Here is a 19495-nt window from a genome sequence, read left to right on the forward strand (position 1 = left end):
TTTATATAGCACCTTTAACATAGTAAAATGTCCCAATGCGCTTCACGGGAGTGATTATCAAACAAAATTTGACACCAAGCCACATAAGGAGATATTAGGACAGGTGACCAAAAGCTTTGTCAAAGAGTTAGGTTTTAAGGACTGTCTTAAATGAGGAGAGAGGTAGAGAGGCAGAGAGGTTTAGGGAGGGAATTCAAGACCTTAGGCCCTAGGCAGCTGAAGGCACAGCCGTCAATGGTGGAGCGATTAAAATTGGGGATGTGCAAGAGGTAAGAATTGGAGAAGCGCAGAGATCTCAGTGGGTTGTAGGGCTGGAGGAGGTTACAGAGATAGGGAGGGGCCAGGCCATGGAGAGATTTGAACACAAGGATGAGAATTTTAAATTTGAGATATTGCCTTTAAAAGTGGGAGTCTCACACTCAGATCATCTTTTAAAAATCAATGAGTTAAAAAGAATTGGAATCACCTTTGACATCCATTTTTTTTTCATTTCTGCCCTTTCTTTTTGTTTGAAGTGCATGTGTTGATGATATTATTGGCAGATATATTTAGAGGAGTTGCTGACACCAGTGATACAAAGGAACTGAGTTGGCACGCTTAGCTGATGCTGAAACATGCTGGGTTAATGATGATGTCAATTAATATTAATTCAGCTCCTTACATTGTCAGAACTCATTAATCCACTAAGACAGTTCCCTCAATTGCCATTAGGATTTTCTGGCCAATAATATATAGTTTTAAATCAATACAAAGAGAAAAATCAAATATGTTCAAGCTTGTCATCATTCTTTATAGTGGTTTGATTTTTACAAGGAGCTCATAATGTTAAGACTTGCCCTTAAAAATCAGGAATACACAAATTCCGTATTTATTAACCAAAATACACCTCAGTGGGTTCTAGTGCAATTCCCTTTGATGTGCTGTTGATCAGTAACCATTTCTACTTTAGAAATATGTTTTCTTTTTCATTTTGCTCCTTTAATACTCTCCACACCATACACCTTTGTCTATACTGTGAAAGGGTGGATGTCTTGGTTATGTTTTGCTCTTAAGCTAACCACTGGGAGGTGCATGATGGGTGATTTGGGGTGCCTCTGGGATCTGTTTTTTGGCCTCCCCTGATTGAAACTGGGGAACTTTTGTGAACTTGCTGTTTTGTGCACTGAATGATGAAGCACTGATGCACTGTTACATCAGACAAACCTCAATTCAATATTTTTGTAGAGAATACAGTTTATACTACCCTGAACTCAGATGAATATCAGAAAATACACACACTAATCTTTAAAGATGTAGCATCACTGAATTTTACTCTGCTATCCTATTTAATTTAACCAAGACTTTGTTGCCTAATTCCTGCTGCTTTAATATTCGCACATATCACAAACTATTCTCAGAAAATGCATTGCAATCAAGGGAGATGATTTGGAAGAACTCAGAATTTGAACCAATGCAGATCAGCTTAGATTCAGATGTTCTCGTTGCTCTGTATAAGCACGATGTCATCTTGTAGATGGTGTTAAACATATGTCAGAGTTGTTCTTGAGCTGACTGTAAAAAAGGGGACATCAGTGAGCCAGCGTCCTTGCTCTCCATGAACCCTCTAGGGGAGGAACCATTTCCATTCAGCATCTCTCCCTACCACCCTACTCCCAATTGCATGGTGAAGAAGAGATCAAAGGTTCAGTTTGTGCTCCAATACTCTTCTTCACTCTAACAGCCAGGTGTTTATATTCCCCTTTCCCTTAATATTTTTGAAGACATTTTGTGCTTAACAATGTGACGTTTTCACTGCTGGGAAACAAAATATTTCCCCACTTTTGCCACCCATCATCAGTATCTAGCCATCCCAATGTAGTAGGGGTTAGGTACGGGGAGGGGGGGTTAAGGTGCCCTTATTTTTCCCTTAAGCCCAGACTTAGAAAAGCACCCCACTGTACCAGTATGACATTTCCATTATCCACACTAGCCAGCTTTGTTACCACAATGAGTGAGACTGAGAATTTAGTGCTGTGAAGCCTATCCTTTAGGAACTAGGCTGAGACTGCTTCAGATTCACTTCACAAAGGCCCCTTATAGCCTATAGGAATTCTTCATCTCCAAGTCTGGGCTGGATTTGAATCCATTCCCACATAGTGCTAAGTTACCGTAACACCCAAGCTACACGTGTTTGATTTTTTAAACATGGCATTCACAGGATACTGCAGCTTTAATTGAGAAGCAAAATATATGAAACATTACAAATATTACAAAACTAACATTACTATAGGATACTTGGATATATAAGAATACCTTCCTAATGTGTCGAAATATTGCTCTTCTTATATCCAAGGAAGTGTGGCCCGTTTATAATACGAACAAACATCCAGTCTGAAGAACTAATTCAAACTGGACCAAATTGAATTTTAAAAAATCAGAATACTCTATTTGGTTCAGTTCAAACCAGATTGGATTTAGACCTGTTGATCCCTCTAAGCACTGACAATATTATGTTGTTGCCCATGCAACAGCTTGCCTGCTTTATGCTTTAATTTGGCACTGAGATGGTTTGCAAAGTTAGTTGCCTTTTAGTTGTAATTTAGGTTTTTTTTTAGGTGACAGTTCATTATGCATGTGGCCTTGTAGACGATGCTCCAGTAGGTATTTGTCCTTTTAAGTGGTTGTTTAGTGGGCCCATGTCCTTTTACACGATGGTTCAATGTACATGCATCCAATTAGTTGGTGGTTCAGTGGGCACATGTCCTTTTAGATAATGGCAATGGCCCATCTATATGGACGACTCATAACAGGGCACTTCCATTGTCAAAACTTTGTTTTTAAATTTCTAAAGGTGATGCTGCATGTGTCCTGATGTTAGAATGCTGGGTGTATTAATGCAAAAGGGTTCAATGCGTCACAAATATGGCTATTAATATGCATTTCATGCCTCTGAATTCTTCTTACTATGAAACCAACTGCTGAAGCTGGTTTCCTTTGTGTCGGGCTGATTATATGCACAGATTTGTGGATAGTAGGTAGTAATCACATTTCAGCAGACTGAATGCTCTCAGTCCAGTTGATCTAAATATTAATTCATGGCAAAATAGATTTAGTGCTCATGAATCTAACTACGGCTTGTGGTACCTTGCTGGTGCAGAAAGGCAGAATGGCTGCTGCATTTACCTATATATCAGTCCCTGAACTTCAAAAGAAATTCACCGTGTGAAATGCTTTGTGAAGCTTTGATGTGATAAAGTGCTATATAAAAGCAAATATCATTACTATGTACAAAAACAGAAACTGTCAATGGAATTATATGCTACCTAGCAGCACAAGTTGGTTAGGTAATGTTGAAGTAATGTCTAGACCATTCTTCAGCCAGGTAATTTTGGGGTTGGGGATTCCATCAGCATGGCACTTCAAGCTGGCAGTCACACCAGGCTCTTGTGCCTGGCTCTCTGGGTAGACTCTGATCACTGGAGGGACTAAAAACACAGAAATAAGAGAATTCTTCAGTGAATATCCTAGATCAGAATAAAAGCAACAGATGATGACAGATCTCACATCATTACATAAAGATAATGCAATATTTTTTACAGAAGACATTATGCTATGCATGTGAGACATTACAGATACTAATTATAAAGACAATTAAATTAGAAATAGTATGGGAACTGAAGAACTGCCTCACATATTATACATGGAGTCAGACTGAACAACAAGTTGATGGTGTCCAATAAAAATTACCTGAACTTAATTCTTCGTTAATCTATGCTGCAAAGTTCTTTATTGCCTTTTCTGATTACTATGCCAACCAATAAATTTGAAAGAAAAAGTTATACATTTTGGACTAATTCCAATATATTCTTCAATAAAATTTCCATATAAATATGTGGTTCTGCTATGCTATAGTGAATTGTCATCTTTAATGCTGTTGTGTGATATTCACCAGAAACGCAAAAGTAAGGCACTGAGTGACAGAATTGATTAGAACATTGTCCTTTTAACTTTGGATTCTGGTGTAACAAATAGGGAAATTTAAAAAAAAACTAGGGGGTAATTATAATCTAACCCGCCCAGCAAGAAACTGATGGGATTAGATCTATGCCCATTTTACACCTCGAATTATGTTACTTTCTGTTGACTTCAATGGAAAGTAAAATTGGGCAGGGTTTAAAACAGGCGGCCGATCCAATCCCATCAGTGTGGGGTAGGTTAAAATTATCCCCTACGTGTCAAAATGGAGCTGGCTTTCTCTTCAAAATGTTTCAAAATGGAGGAAAGGAGACAGGCTTTCTGTCGGAACCAAGCAAGATTATTAATCTGGAAATTAGTCAAGATAAAGAAGCTTTGCTCTGGGTGAAAATTAAATTGTACATTGTTGGGGCATTAGTAGTACTTAGAACCCAGATGTTAGCTGATTAAATGTTCATTTACATTCCATGCAATAGACCCAACATAGTGGGCTAGAAATTGGGCCTTGTAGTGCCCATTGTTTCAGCGCTACATGGCCTCCCGAAGTTCCAAGATGATGTCGGGAATGCGCATGCATGCTTCTAGCGTTACGTGCACCGGACGCCATCTTGGTAAAGGGTTTCGCGCAAGCACAGAAAACGAACGCCAGCAGCATGTAAAGTAGGGAGAATGTGCGTTAGATCAGTGTGCAATGCTGATTTAAAGCGATAGAAACTATTTTTGCACTAACGTTCCACTCAATGCATTGTCTCAGAATAGGACGTTTGTTGAAGCTTCCTATACTTGCAGAGAGTCGCTATATAGTATATTTGAGAGTGGTTTGGCAGGTATTGCCTTACAAGTGGTGTAATTTACAACAGTGTTTGAACAAGATTCCTGGCAACCATGGGTGTCCTGCCAAGGCTCCCGCTGGGCATAGAACACAACCGGGAGCATGCAGAGAGGCCACGCAGAGCAGGTCAAGCTGTGAGGAGAGGGAGGAGGAGGTGGTGCAGGGCACTGAGTAGGAGGCCATATCCCATGAGGGCCTTCAGGGAACAATACTCTTACCTCCAGATGAGTGAGGATTAGTGCATCTGACAGCTGAGGTTCACCAAAGAGGTTATGACAGAGATCTGTCACCTGCTGCAGCCACAACTACAGCCTCAGAGCAGGGCAAGGACAGCATTTCCTGTGGCTGGTGAAGGTAACTGTGGCGCTGAACTTCTACAGCTCTGGATCATTTCAGGCCTCGGCTGGCGATTTGTACAACATCTCACAGTGTGCAGTGCTCTGCTGCATAAGGGAGGACATGGAGGTACTGTACAAGATGCACAACAGGTTCATCACGTTCCCTCTTGATAGAGAGAAGCAAAATGAGCGAGCACGAGGGCATGGGGGTACCACTGACTGCACGCATATTGCCATGCGTGCTCCACATGTCAACTAGGCCATCTTCATGAACCGAAAGGGGTTCCACTCCCTGAAAGTGCAGCAGGTGTGCGACCACAAACAGCGCATCATGGACATTAATGCCCGCTACCTTAGGAGCAGTCATGACGCCTTCACTATGCGGCAGTCCAACGTGCCAGCTATCTTTGAACCGGCTCAGCAAGTGAAGGGCTGGCTACTGGGTGACAAGGGCTATCCCTCATGAGGTGGCTCAGAACACCGGTCAGGAATGCATGCACCCGTGCAGAGCGGGCCTACAACATCAGTCATGCTGCCACACGCAGCGTCATTGAGCATACCATAGGCATCCTAAAGTAATGCTTCCGCTGCCTGAACCGTTCTGTTGGAGTCCTGCAGTACTCAGCTGAGCGGGTGTCAAGATTCGTCGTGGTATGTTGCATGCAACACAACCTCGCCATTATGAGGGAACAGCCCTTGCCACTGATTATCTGGCATGACCCTGAGCCAGAGGAACAGGAGGAGGAGGAAGAAGAGAAGGAGGAAGAGGCTGAGGATGAGGGGGAGGAGACGGAAGGTGAAGTGGAGGAAGACGCAAGGGGGAACAGAGAACACTGGGCCCTGTCTGCCAGGGCTCTGCGTGCTCACCTGCTCTGTGAGCGATATCAATAACGTGAACGACATCTCCCAAGTCACCAACAGTCCTGCACTCCCCACCCGTCCTCTCCCACATGACCATCAAATCGGCCTCCATTTGATTACATATTGCTGCCTCCCTCAGCTCATCGCAGAAATAAAAACCACCACCAAATGCAAATTCAAAGTCACATTTATAAATGAACACATGGAATGATGCAAACAAAAGGAGACTATTCACTCTCGTGCATTCCCTCAGTGCCTGTCGTTTGTGAGCCTTTACCTATCCTAATGCTTCTATGAGGTGCATACCCAGTGGCTGGAGCATGGGTCGTGGAAGGCTTTTGACCTTCAATGGAGAAGTGTGCAGATGGCCTTGGAGGAAGACCTCGAGCAGCTCTGGTCTGGGAAGGCCCAGCTTCAGACTACACCATCTCAGCATGCGTTGCAGCAGCCTGGCCAGGCTGGCTGATAGGCAACAGCATGGGCACTGGCACCTCAGCAATCCTGGTGGATTAGCTGTAGAATGGTTTGCTGGAGTGCTGTGACACCTTGGAAGCCCCGTTCCACAATGGTCCCCAGAGCCACAATAGCAGCAGTCTGTGCTCCCATAACAGCAGTATGAGCTTCACCTGAAGCTTACAGACCTTTGATGATATTGTTTCCTGCTGCAATGGCAGCTGCAACATCGGTCATCAGACGCTGCATCATGGTGCGTTCCTCAGGTGTGCTGATGGAGCTGATCACCCGTTCCATGTGGGTGAGGATGGGCTTCAAGCTCTGCGCAGAGCCCTGTTCCAAGTTTGAGGTGGACTCCTCCATGCCCCTTGACATTGTGCGCAGGCTTTAAGGCAGGCTTTCCAATGCACCAAGCATTTGGTGGTGTACACCCATCAGTTGCCTTCTGTAGCCTGGCCCATTGAAGTCATCAGCTGATCCCTCGGCAGCAGAACCATTGTGCGACCTCGCCCTCCAGTTAGCTGGCATCTGTGGTATCCGTTCCCCCCGCCCCAGTTCCTATGCACTTGTGCCCGGTGTCTCACCACGTTCAGATCTCTCCTCTAACCTAGCCTCTAAAGGATGCGCAGTGTCAGTATCTGAGCTGGTGGTTGCGAGTGTCAGATCGAGTGACGGTGTGACTTTATTGTCAGTGCCCTCCTCCTCCACCTTGGACGGTGCCGGCTCCAGTTCTTGCAATGACAAAGGGAAACAGGTTGATTTGTGGTGCAGGGAGAGGAGCAAGTAAGACGTGCGTGCTGACACTATCTGCAGCACGTGAATCAGAAAAGATTGTGGGATGAGGGAGACTTGAGAAATGAGAAGGAGGATTAGTTATGCAGAGACCCCTTTTGTCGGGATCTCCAGTGCTGCCAGTGGCCACGTCCGCAGTGATGGCCCACCCAATGGTGCGCAACACTGTCTCCTCCAGATGGGTGAGGGCGTGTAGATGTGCCTGTTCTCTCTCAGGCCTTTTGGTTTGCCGGCTGTTATGCGTCACCTTCTCCTGTAAGACAGAGGGAAGTGTATCAGTTAATATCTACAAGGTGTCTGTGTGATATACCTGTCGTGGTCAAATAACTGCCAGTGTATGTGACCTGTGAGTGGTGGCCTGCAAGTGTGGTACTATGTGAGCAAAAGCAAAATACTGCGGATACTGGAAATCTGAAATAAAATCAGGAAATGCTGGAGAAGCTCAGCAAGTCAGGCAGCATCTGTGGAGAAAGAAACAGAGTTAACATTTCAGGTCGAAGATCTCACGTGAGAACTGTTCTGACGAAAGGTCATCGACCTGAAGCGTTAACTCTGTTTCTTTCTCCACAGATGCTGCCTGACTTCCTGAGCTTCTCCAGCATTTTCTGTTTTTATTATTGGTACTATGTGAGGGTGAGATGCAGTATGCCAAGTGCAGCGTTGTGTACGAATGGGCAGCATTTGTTGGTGGGTGGATGAGGGGGAGGTGTCATGCATGGAGCAGTGGTGCAGTTGGTTGGATGTGTCACTTCACACTTGCATTCACTCACCTTGACCACTCGTGTCAAATCATTGAACTTTTTTCGGCTCTGCGCCCAGTTGCAAGGTGCAGTGCTACTGGCATTCACCTCCTGGGCCACTGCCTCCCACTGTCTGCACAGCTGGTGTCTGGATGGTCTCTTACCACCCTGCGGGTACAGGATGGCCCTCCTTTTGTCCAGTCCCTCCACCAGGGCCTCCGGTGCGTCATCCGAGAACTGTGGGATGCACTCTCTTGCCAGCCCAGCAATCCTTCCTGCCATCCTGCACTGCTCTCATTGACTGTGCACCTCCCCTTTGAGAGGTGCAGGCTGCCGTTAACTAGTGCTGGCCACGCCCCATTTTGGGCCTCCTACTTGTGCGCACAGCCTCTCAACAGCTGGCTGCATGTACAAATCATGGTAATGACCAGGCAGCACGAATCTCACGTGCACCGGGCGCGTGTTAATCTCGGACTGCGATGCCCGCGCCCGGATTTGGGGTTATTGAATTTAATCCCCATTATGTTCTTAATCATGAGTGACCAACAGCACTGATTTGAGAAGCATTTAGATTGTAGAAGAACTGGGACTGGCCAAATGGACCACAGTGGTCTTTTCCAGTCCTATATATTCTCATGCTGCTACGTCTTATGTAGCAATTTGGGGAAAGCACCTGGGAAACTCCTCTCCAGAGAAGACTAGTGAAAGTTCTAGTTGAGATTGGGATTTGAGCAATGCTGTTCCATTAAAGCCATCAGGCTTTCTTCTGACATGTATTCTGTACAAATTTAACCCACAATCCTTAACTGTCAAATCAGTTTTCTGTTGTGATTGAGATGGTAAAAACGGATGTGGAATATTTAATGTCATTGTCAAGTGTCCCTGGGTTGGATCTGAAGGCTGAAGGCTGGTTGTCGTTAATGATTGTCTCAGATCATTCTCACCTGTTAATTACAAATAAACAGAGTCTGTCCTGTCCAATTCTCTTGGCCTTTACAACATACTTGTTCAATGCAAGTGATATAAGAAGCATAAACACCAGAAATGTCAAGTTCTATAACGGCTAATCCAGAGATTAATAAAACCTGGTTTGTGCTTGGAAAATAATCAGATTACATGTTATACAGTATTTGGAGACTGTCTGTGACTGTCAGTTATGACATTTACTAACCATTCACCTGCAGGATGTGGGTCTGGAGGATCTCACCATAGCCAAAAGCATGGCAGGTGTAATTCCCCATGTGGATCGTTGTAACTTTAGTAATGTAAAGGGAGCCGTCATCACCAAAGTCCTGGAAAAGGAGCAGAGAAATTCACAGTCTTATAATGAAGAGCAGGCACACCAGGGAAGAATTAAGCACAAAAATGAAATATGCTCTTCAGAGATTACAGCATTGTTGATCAGTAGAATGCCCTGAAACATTGAAAATTGTTTTACTAGTTGCAGTGGTTAACATTCAGTACATTAGTCCTCACTTGTTGATCTATCCACATGACGTTTTAAATTTCACAGGAGCATCTTCTGAAGATGCGTAACAAAATTGTAAGAAATAGGGGTAGAAGTTCGCCTGGGCCCGAAATTGGGGCTCAGACCTCATTAACATGCAGACCTCATTGCACGAGCTGCCGGTGCCATTCGTGCCTCCACAGAGAGCTTGCACATTTGAAGAGGATGAATGTCAGGCCACTCGCCTGGACAGCAGCGGCCTGTAGCTAAGTCCCAGATGGGGGTTTGGAGTGGGCAACTGGTTGGGGGGAGGGGGGGGTGGTGGGAGGACTATTACAAGGATTGTGGAGTTGGGAGTTTACTTCTACTCCTTCTGGCTCCACAGGAGGGTTTTTGTAAAATGTTGCATTAAAAAAACTTACCTATAATTGACGGCTGTTGCTTAGGCCCATTGGCCACTGAAGAATGCTGAACAGGGCCTCGTTCATCACTAGCCAATTTTTGTGAGGGGACCTAAAACAGGCATTTAAATATGTAAGGGACCTAATGCCAGTTTTAGGCAGCCACTAAGGACACCTGAAAAATGGCCTTTTTTGGATCAGACGTTTTTCAGACGTCCTTGGGACACAGGATGTTGGTCCCTGAAATTGGACCTCGTTGTGTCCGTTTTATGCCCATAAAATTGATCCAACTTCTACCTCACAGTCTGCATAAAACTTCAGTAAATGCAGGCTCATTGCTACTGTGACAGACTTTCCTGTCAGTGTGTAAACCTGTTTAACATCTAAATATGGAACTTGGCAAAATCAATGTGTGTCCATATATTAGCAAATTATCTACCCTGGGAATATCGAAAGTGTGAATACTTTGACTTACATTGATGAATCAATGATATATTTCTTGAAGTTTAATGCATCACTGTTTTATCTCTTTTTGGTGAGGTTTATGCTCACAAAGATAAGGGATGTTAGCGTTGAGGTAATTTTAATCATGGCATACATCTCCTTTAACCTTTAAAGCACTGAGGTAGTTTGGGAAAGAATAATTCCATCAGTCCAGGTGCTGATGCAAACTCACCATGCAAGTTTATAATGGTTGCAAAAATAGTCATCCTGCACTGCACCACAGTACCTGCTTAGGGAAAGTGAGGGTAGAACAACTGGGACTTAATTACATGTATCTGATCCTATTATTGTACCTTTATAAGTACATGTAGAAACAAAAAAAAATGAGATATAGTCCTAAAACCCTAGTATAGCTCCAGGGCAAGTAAATTAACATTCCTTAAAGTATTGCAGTCATTTTAAAATAATTGGTTGCTTTGATATACAGTGAATGAAGAAAGTACATTCAAGGCAAATTTGTACTAATGAAGAGAAGAATGATAATATTAGAGAATTGAACATTAGGTGAAACTTTCAACTTTGTCGGGGGTATAAAACAGGGGGTAGCGAATCAGCCACCTGTTATACACCTCGTCCAATTTTCCTTTTCACCCAGAAAGTTGTGCCCATTATTCCTTTTTGAATTTAAGGACACTTCATACATAGATAATAAATGCTCTGCGTTTTTGAAATTATATTTTGATTAAAAAATTTAACAAAAGGGTATGAAAAGATTGATCAACAATTAAATAAAACTAATTTTCTTTAAATGAATGTAGGAAGCCTTTTGTTTAGGCAAATAATTTTGAGGTATGACAATCCTGGAATAGTTTTCTGTTTTGGGTAGCCAGTGTCAACATCAAATGATCCCAGGTCAGGTATATCACAGGTCAGATGCAGAGTAAAGCTTCGTCTACTCCAACCTCAGAAGAGTACCCCTACTGCACAAGTATGATGTATCCATTTCGCACATCAGTCATGCTTGTGGCATGTCTGAATGAGATTGTCAGTTTAGGGTCAACAATGCCAAATTATAAGCACTTTTATGCTATGGACTTAGTCCCAATAGGACTCTGGAAGGCTCTGGGAATGGACAATTCTTTCAAGATGGATGCATTGGCAACACTGAAAAATCTTGGAGACCATTGTGAGGATTTGCTGGTGAAGATGATGTCAATTTAAATCAGCCACCAGCATATGGTATCAACGGAGGGCACAATGGAGGGTCTGCAAATCATGTGCACATAAAAATGACATGCGTTTATCATCAGAGAATGTGTTAATGTGTTGATGCCTCTGGTACTGTATCTCAGCACGAGACAGAACGTTCTTTTTTCTCCCTTCTTTTCTGCCAATTTTCACCCCTCTTCTCTTGAACATGTTGACTCCTTGCTGGCTGTGGGTGCTGGTTGCCCTTCAGTACTTTCCACAAGTGGGTGTACTTCATGTGTGAACTTAGATGGTGAGTGGCAGAAAGCTATGGATTCCTCCACAAAAATGACACTTGGGCATTAATGAGGCAATCCAATCTCAACCATGTGGAACCAATGCATTTATTCATAGTTAGCAAAATAACAGAAAAATGTGATTCTCCCCAAACATTTTTTGGTGTGTTTTCATTTGTCGGTGCCCAGGAAAATCAATCCAGAAGAGACAGGAAATAAGTAAACCAGAGCAAGTCCATAATCATGATTGAGGATCATTGGATAATAAGTCACAGAAAAAGTGTTAGTCACAGGTTAACTTAAACTGGTTACTGTGTATAGAAACCCATTGGGGATAATCGTAACGTGTGGCGATAGTGTAAAACAGATTATATTGGAATTGGCCGCCCGTTATATATCTCTCCCGATTTTCATTTCATTGATTTGAATGGAAATGAAAATCGGGCGGGATGTATAGCGGGCGGCCGATCCGATATTCTCCATTTTACACTATTGCCAAAAGTTTAAAATACTCCCATTATGTAAAAAAAGGCAAACAAATTCCACCACATGGCAAGTCTGATGGGTCACTTACATTGATATCTTCTAGATCCAAGAAATTTAATATAATTCCATTGTGCATCCAGATGATTGATGGTCTCAGGGTGCCCTGAATAGCACATGACAATACGGCGCTCAGTCCCACAGTTACTGTGGTTATACTGACCTTCTTATCTTCAGGGAGACTCAGCTGAATAACCTCTGGAACGAATAACATTGAAATCTCAGCGAATCAAACATTTTTAACAACCTCAAACTAGTTAATAAAAAAGCCATCAAAAGATCTACATATCTACCTAATCCACAGAGTATAAAAAGGCACATTGGAACTTTTTAATCAGCGATCAGCCAGGCCAACAATCTGTTGCTAATTTTCCAGTGATAAAGGGATGGTAGACTGAGAGGTAGTTATTTAAACAAACAAAAAATGTTGAGCTACCACCTCTCCTCAGTCCTCATTTCACTTTATGAGACACTCGTAGACAGCTGCAAGCTCAGTGAGCACGAGACAGTGAATAATATACCAGTAATTGCTTAACTGGCAAACTTTCCATTCCTGAAATTGTACTATCATAGCAAAAGCAATCCATGCTGTGATTAATTCCTTCAGAAAAGCCATTAATTTTGATAAGGAATGGAACTGGAGTTTATGGGGATGAGTACAGCTTGAGGTCAAGATTGGGGCTGGGGATGATGTGGAACATCATCTGTGAAGACAGCGGGTCAGGTTTGAAAAGTGGAGATGCACAAATATTCTGGAGATGAGCTTGATTACCCATAGGATCAGTAAGTATGTAAAACTTTACCTCAGGAATTTAAAGAGGTGGGGTAGATACAGCCCAGGATAGATTGATGGATTGAGTCGGCTTGAAGGATCAAATGGCCTTTTTTTATTCCGTTTTTTAAAATACTTTTATAGCTTCAGCTGAACTAATTTTTCCAAATATACATATACCCTCGTTTATATATTTACTCCAGATGTAGCATTTTTGTTCTGTTCCTGGTGCCTTTGCATTTGATCTTTTCTTAATCGTTACTGTAAACAAAAATGTAAAATGAGTCCCTGCAATCCTGTGATCTCCAAGAGAGTTTTCTTAATTTGGCCAGTATAAAAATTCAATCATTGATTGAAGATGTCTGGCATGGATAGATGAAAGACCGATTTTGATCCAACAGTAATACTCTAACTGAGGTGGTGCTTTCTGTAAATAAAGGACACAGTTCACAAAGCAGTATGCTGTTGATTACAATGTCTCCTGCAGTCACTTTTCTTAGCTCAATCCAAATTCTTCTTATGTCAATCAACAAAAATTGCCTCTGTTACAAAATATGGAGCATGTCTATCATAACACATGGAATGGATTTATACATTGACATGACAATACTGTTTAGAAGACCTAATAAGGACAGCTAGAGAACACAAATACCCAGAGTGGTCAAATTGTAGAAATGATTTTCAGTAGGATTATAGAGCAAGGATTAGACCCTTACTGAGTTCCATCATACACTAATACCCTTAGATCTTCCTCCCTAGCCAACAAAAGTTTGAGATATTTGCTGATATCACATTTGGCGTACTGTGGCTTTTTTTAAAAAAACGGTTCACAACATCAACTGGTGGGGATGGAGCCAACCAATGTGCATCTGAGGACTGTGGGAAAAGTCATCTCATAAAAACCAGCAAAACACAGGATGGTGCCAGTGGAGCTCTGTGTGACTAGTCTAAGAAAAAGCAGAGCATGGGAAGGCTCAGGGGAGGGCAATGCAAAAATACAGGGATTACAGGAAAAAATATAAAAAGGAGCAGCTTCAAGGAAGGATGCCAAGGAAGTGCTCAGAATGTGATGAATAATGGGAGCACAGGAAGAAGTGTGGGGAACAAAACTAAGTGCAGGAAAGTAGGAATTTGGGAGAGAGGGCTGAGTTTAAGAGATGAAGTACAAGCTGGCATGGTAAAGCTACTTAGAGTCATGGTGAGGGGAGCAGGGCAGAAAAAGTCTTGAACTAAGACTAAGAGATGGCTAGAACCTGTGGTGAGCAGTAGGCTGTGGCCAACAATGTAAGCAGGAAGGGTCAAAGGGAGAGAGGCACCAGGACAAAGCCAGGAAGACATAAGAACATAAGAAATAGGAGCCAGTTAATTTTTCTTTACTAATATTAATTACTTTAAGTTCCTCACTCTCATTAGACCCTTAGTTCCCCATTATTTCTGGTATGTTTTTTGTGTCTTCTACTTTGAAGACAGATACAAAATATTTATTTAACATCTCTGCCATTTCCTTATTCTCCATTATAATGTCTCCTGTCTCAGCCTCTAAGAGACCCATGTTTACTTTTGCTACTTTCTTCCTTTTTACATACTTGTAGGAGCTCTTACAATTTGTTTTTATATTTCTTGCTTGTTTACTCTCATATTCTATTTTCTCCCTCTTTATCAATTTTTTGGTCATCCTTTGTTGGTTTCTAAAACTCTCCCAATCCTCAGGCTTACTACTCTTCTTGGCAACATCATAAGCCTCTTCTTTTAATCTAATAGTACCTTTAAATTTTTTAGTTAGCGACGGATAGATCACTTTTCCCGTGGAGTTTTTATTCCTCAATGGAATGTATATTCATTGAGAATCATGAAATATTTCTTTAAATGTTCGCCATTGCTTATCTACCATCATATCTTTTAATCTAATTTCCCAATTAACCTTAGCCAACTCTCCCCACATACCTATGTAATTGGCTTTGTTTAAGTTTAAAATTCTAGTTTTGGACTTAAGTACATCACTCTCGAACTCAATGTGAAATTCTATCATATTATGATCATTCTTCCGCAGAGGATCCCTGACTATGAGATTACTAATTAACCCTATCGCATTTACACAGGACAAGATCTAAACTAACCTGTTCTCTGGTTGGTTCCAAGACATACTGTTCTAGGAAACTGTCTCAAATGCATTCCAGGAACTTGACCTCCAAACTACTTTTGCCAATTTGATTTGCCCAGTCTATATGAAGATTAAAGTCCCCACGATTATTGCATTACCTTTGTTATAAGCTCCTCTTATTTCTTGATTAATACTCTGTCCAACAGTATGACTACTGTTAGGGGGCCTATAAACTACTCCCACCAGTGTTTTCTGCCCCTTATTATTTCTTAACTCCACCCATACTGATTCTACTTCCTCATATTCCCAGCCAAAATCCTTTCTCACTACTTTCTTTATGTCATCCTTTATTATCAGGGCTACCCCCTCCTTTTCCATTTTGTCTGTCTTTTCGAAAAGACTATGGCAGAAATTTCTAAGTGCAGGAATGCCTGAGCACAGAGAAATACAGTGCTGTGTGAGAGCAGCCTGGAGAGGTAGGAAGGCCTAAGAAAAATCCAGAGAAGGAGAGGGTGCTGAGACTAGACTCTAGAGGGAGAGAGCCTGAGAGAAGTCCAGAAAGGGAAAGAGCCCTGAAGGCATCCCAGAGAGGAAGAGAGTCCTGAAAGCAGCTGAGGGAGGGAAAAGGCCTTGAGATTAGACAAGGGAGGATGGTAAGCGCTCTGGAAGTAGTCAACAGCAGCAGTGAGAGAGACCCACAGTCAAGCTCGCCTGGACAGCTCTGCCAAACATGTCCACATTTGAGGAAGAGTGTGACAACTAAACCTGGCACTGTGACATTGATCAAGAGGGACAGATTATGTACTTGAGTCCCGCAGATACAAAATTGGGTTAGTCCAGGCTTGAAACTCAAATACTTGAGTGTACAGAACAATGTACAACTTTGTGAAGTGTAAGGATATATGATATTCTATGAAGTGACTGCACTGTGGTGTGCATAAAGCTCAATTTGTTACTGTAACATGAAGTAAGGCAACCCAGACACTCTTTGGCCTGTCAGTTACGAACATTATTGGGGTAATTCTGTAATTCTTCATTTCCAGCAGAGAGACAGGGGGTGATTTTAGGAGACAAATGCAGGTGCGTTGGGGGCGGGGGGGGGGCTCCGAAAATCGTGCAAATCCCGTTCGGGTTTGGAAGCCAGCTCCAACCCGCTGACATCGAGTTTCCCAGGGACCCACCTGTGAGCGCACGGGCGACCCGAAAACGGAAGTCCCGCCGGCAATTAACGCCGGCAGGATGACAGTTAAAGAGCCAAATGTACCTCATTAAGGTACTTAAGGCACTTTACCAGTGACAGATTAAGGGATTAGAAAGATTTTTTAAATTACCCTGGCCGGCTTTCCCACCACTTGAAGGGCCGGATCAGGGAACAAGAAATTAAATAAAAAACCGTACAATGAAGTGAAAACACTAAATGAGCCTACCTTTGAAACCTGCTCTGATGTCCGATGTCTCCCACTCCGATGCTCCCCCTTTCACCCTCCCGATGTCCCCCCCGTGTCCCCCTCTTCACTCTCCTGATGTTCCCCCCTTCACTCTCCCGACGTCCCCCTCTTCACCCTCCCGATCTTCCCTTGATGTCCTCCTGATGTCCCCCTGATCTCACCCTCCTGATCTTCCCCTCTCCTCCCTGATCTTCCCCTCTCCCACCTCCACCCCGGCCTTCCAGTCCAGCATCAGATCTTCTATTCTCCCCCCACCCCTGGTCTTCTGTTCCAGCGCCAGATGACGTCTGATTCTCTCTCTTTCTCACCCCCCCCCCCCCCCTCACGTTGCAGCTCCTGATGGCAGCCAGTCTGTCAATCAGGCTAGCTGCCAGGCGTGAAACCCGGAGAGGACGTTAATCACTATCAATCAACGTGCGATCTCGTCGGAAACGGTAAGTTTGGTTCATGCGGGTTTGCCACCCGCCCAATTGCCCCCCCCCCCCCCCGGCTGCCATCCTGCCTCCCCGCTAATATCGGGGCCAAACTCACAAACAGCGTGGGTTGCAGTTGGTCTCTTGAAGCCTTACAGCTAAGTTGGATTAAGTGATTGCATGGCCAAGGCAAGACAAGGGATCAAAATGTAATTTTTTAAATAGGGGCTCCTCTTCACCCTAAATGAGTGCTGAATGATTGGACCACTGCTCAGGTGCCCCAGCAGCAAAATAGGAAGCATCCTAAATTTGCATTGGTTTTGGGGGGTCGGGGAGGGGGGTGCTAAAGAACCTTGGTGCACAGGCCCTAAGTGCTACCCACCCATATTATAACACACTAAGCACAGTGGTTGCTGCAATTATGCAGTCAACCCCACAGTTATAATACAAAATTACAGGGTAGAAATCCATCTTGGGCCATAGTGCAAAACGAGCAGTATCGCATCAGTTGCCCGTAACACGCCCAATATTCAGTCCCACAGACTCAGGAAATGAATGTCGGGCGGGGCACATAACTGGCGGCAGATGTGATGCCGCCCGATCTACTCTATAGCCCAAGGTGAATTTCTACCCCCACATTTCCAAGCACAGAATGGTGCACAGTGTAATTTACAGATTCAAAAAAAATCTAATTTGGAATATTTCAGTGATATTGAGAGAAAAACTGTCTTTAAAGTCTGGTGTATAAGCCACACTCTCATGGGCCCTCTCATGAACATGTGAGTTTTTCTGAGAGGCAGCAATGTAAATTGAGAGATGTGGCTTATACTCGAGTGTGAGGGATACGTTAGATTTATCAGTATTTGAATTTGTCAGAGCTGCCTAATCTATTGCTTCCATTAGAATTGACTCTATCTCACAAAAAAAATTATATTGATTTTCTCCCCCCCCCCCCAAGACACATTAGTTCTTGACAAATTAATTTAAACATAATCCAATTGGTCAGATAGTTCCTGAAAGAAAAATCAGCATAGGATCAAGCTCTGTAGCGAATTATTTTAGTCCAGAAATTTGACACAGGAAATTGTCAGTATTTCAGATACATGCAAATGCACATTTTTCCAATTTTCTTTGCTGACAGGAGATATCTCATTTTTTATTTGGTTTCCTGGCTTCATGTTTTACCCATTGCCAAGAGGCTGGATCACCTGCTCCCAGAACCTATGCAAATGTCACTGTGACCCTCCTCACAAGTAAAGTGTGGAAAAAAAGACTTGTTCAGATTTTTCTTCAGCCATCCTACACAATGTCAATCCCCATTAGGGTAAAAATGCTCCAGCACTAAGTAGCGGAGGCTACTTCTATGTACACGTAGAGTTGATTACTTAAAGGGACATTATCATTAAAAGTGTTTAGCAAACTCTTTTTCATCTGTTTTGAAACATATGACATGACAACATAAACTATTGTTTGCATAGTAGCATTTCCCATTCCCAAAAAATGGTACATTTTTTATGAAGACATCGCACCTTTAAAATGTCAGTGGTTAATATATATATTAGTATGAAATCAATCTTTTTGCTAATAAATTTAAATTTATAAACTACTCACTTGGGGTACAAACAATGTGATTGTATTTTCTTTTAAGCAGCATTTCCTCCGGTGGATGTAACAGATCATGAATTTGGGAATCAAGTAAAAAAGATTACCGAGCGGGAAAGAAAGATTAAGAACCACAATGAGGTTGATTAATCACTGATACCAATTCCCATTCCTTAGATATAATATATATTGGCTGTACAATTTCCCAACTGCAAACTCATAGCAGTGATACAATAATTATTAATCCTGTGGTATCAGTGTCATCACTCATCAATGACAAGGACATTGTTGACAGAACCTCTCCAACAGCTCAATAATAGTCCCAAAAGTGAGTAAACCCTACATAAAAAAATGAAGTTATTTATAATATAAAACTACAGACAGTGATTCAAGATTGTGATTTATTCTTGAAGTTCCAATGGCTGTTATTAAAGTATCCTGAACCTTGAGATTAAATGACTGACTTATGGACATTTTGGCACAGCAATAGGAGAGGTGTTAGAGATGTGCTGTGTTAAAGATGAACAATAATCTTGGTAGGAAGCACATTTAAGGGCCGATTCTGCACTCCTGTGATCCCAGCAGGAAATGGTGTTTGCAAGGGGCTCATTGCAGGAAATATAGGCACACAGCCCACCCATCCATTAATCTTAATAGGGGAAGGATCACGGGCTGTGTGCTCCCTGCTAACGCCACTTTTTGCCGGAAGCATGGGGGTAGGTAATCGGCCTTGTATTTTAAAGCATTCTGACAGAAATACAGGGGAAAAATTCATAAAAAATGTATCTTCACAAAGATTGGAGGGATTGATTTTCAACTTCACCACCTGGGCAGTAACCTGGCGGAGCAGACTGCCCGCCTGTTGTAGAA

General features: G+C 42.7%; 1 protein-coding gene across 1 annotated transcript in view; it reads right to left on the reverse strand.

Moving 5' to 3' along the window:
- Positions 1-19495, reverse strand: part of LOC137332094 (follistatin-related protein 5-like) — a 499413-nt gene that overhangs the window by 40919 nt on the left and 438999 nt on the right. Inside the window, exons 7-9 of the mRNA XM_067995811.1 lie at positions 12321-12487; positions 9142-9262; positions 3303-3464 (exon numbers count right to left, since the gene is read on the reverse strand). Coding sequence (XP_067851912.1) covers positions 3303-3464; positions 9142-9262; positions 12321-12487 — 450 coding nt within the window. The remainder of the gene's footprint in view (positions 1-3302; positions 3465-9141; positions 9263-12320; positions 12488-19495) is intronic.

Source organism: Heptranchias perlo, chromosome 14, assembly GCF_035084215.1.
Source record: "Heptranchias perlo isolate sHepPer1 chromosome 14, sHepPer1.hap1, whole genome shotgun sequence".
Classification (NCBI taxonomy): Eukaryota; Metazoa; Chordata; class Chondrichthyes; order Hexanchiformes; family Hexanchidae; genus Heptranchias; species Heptranchias perlo.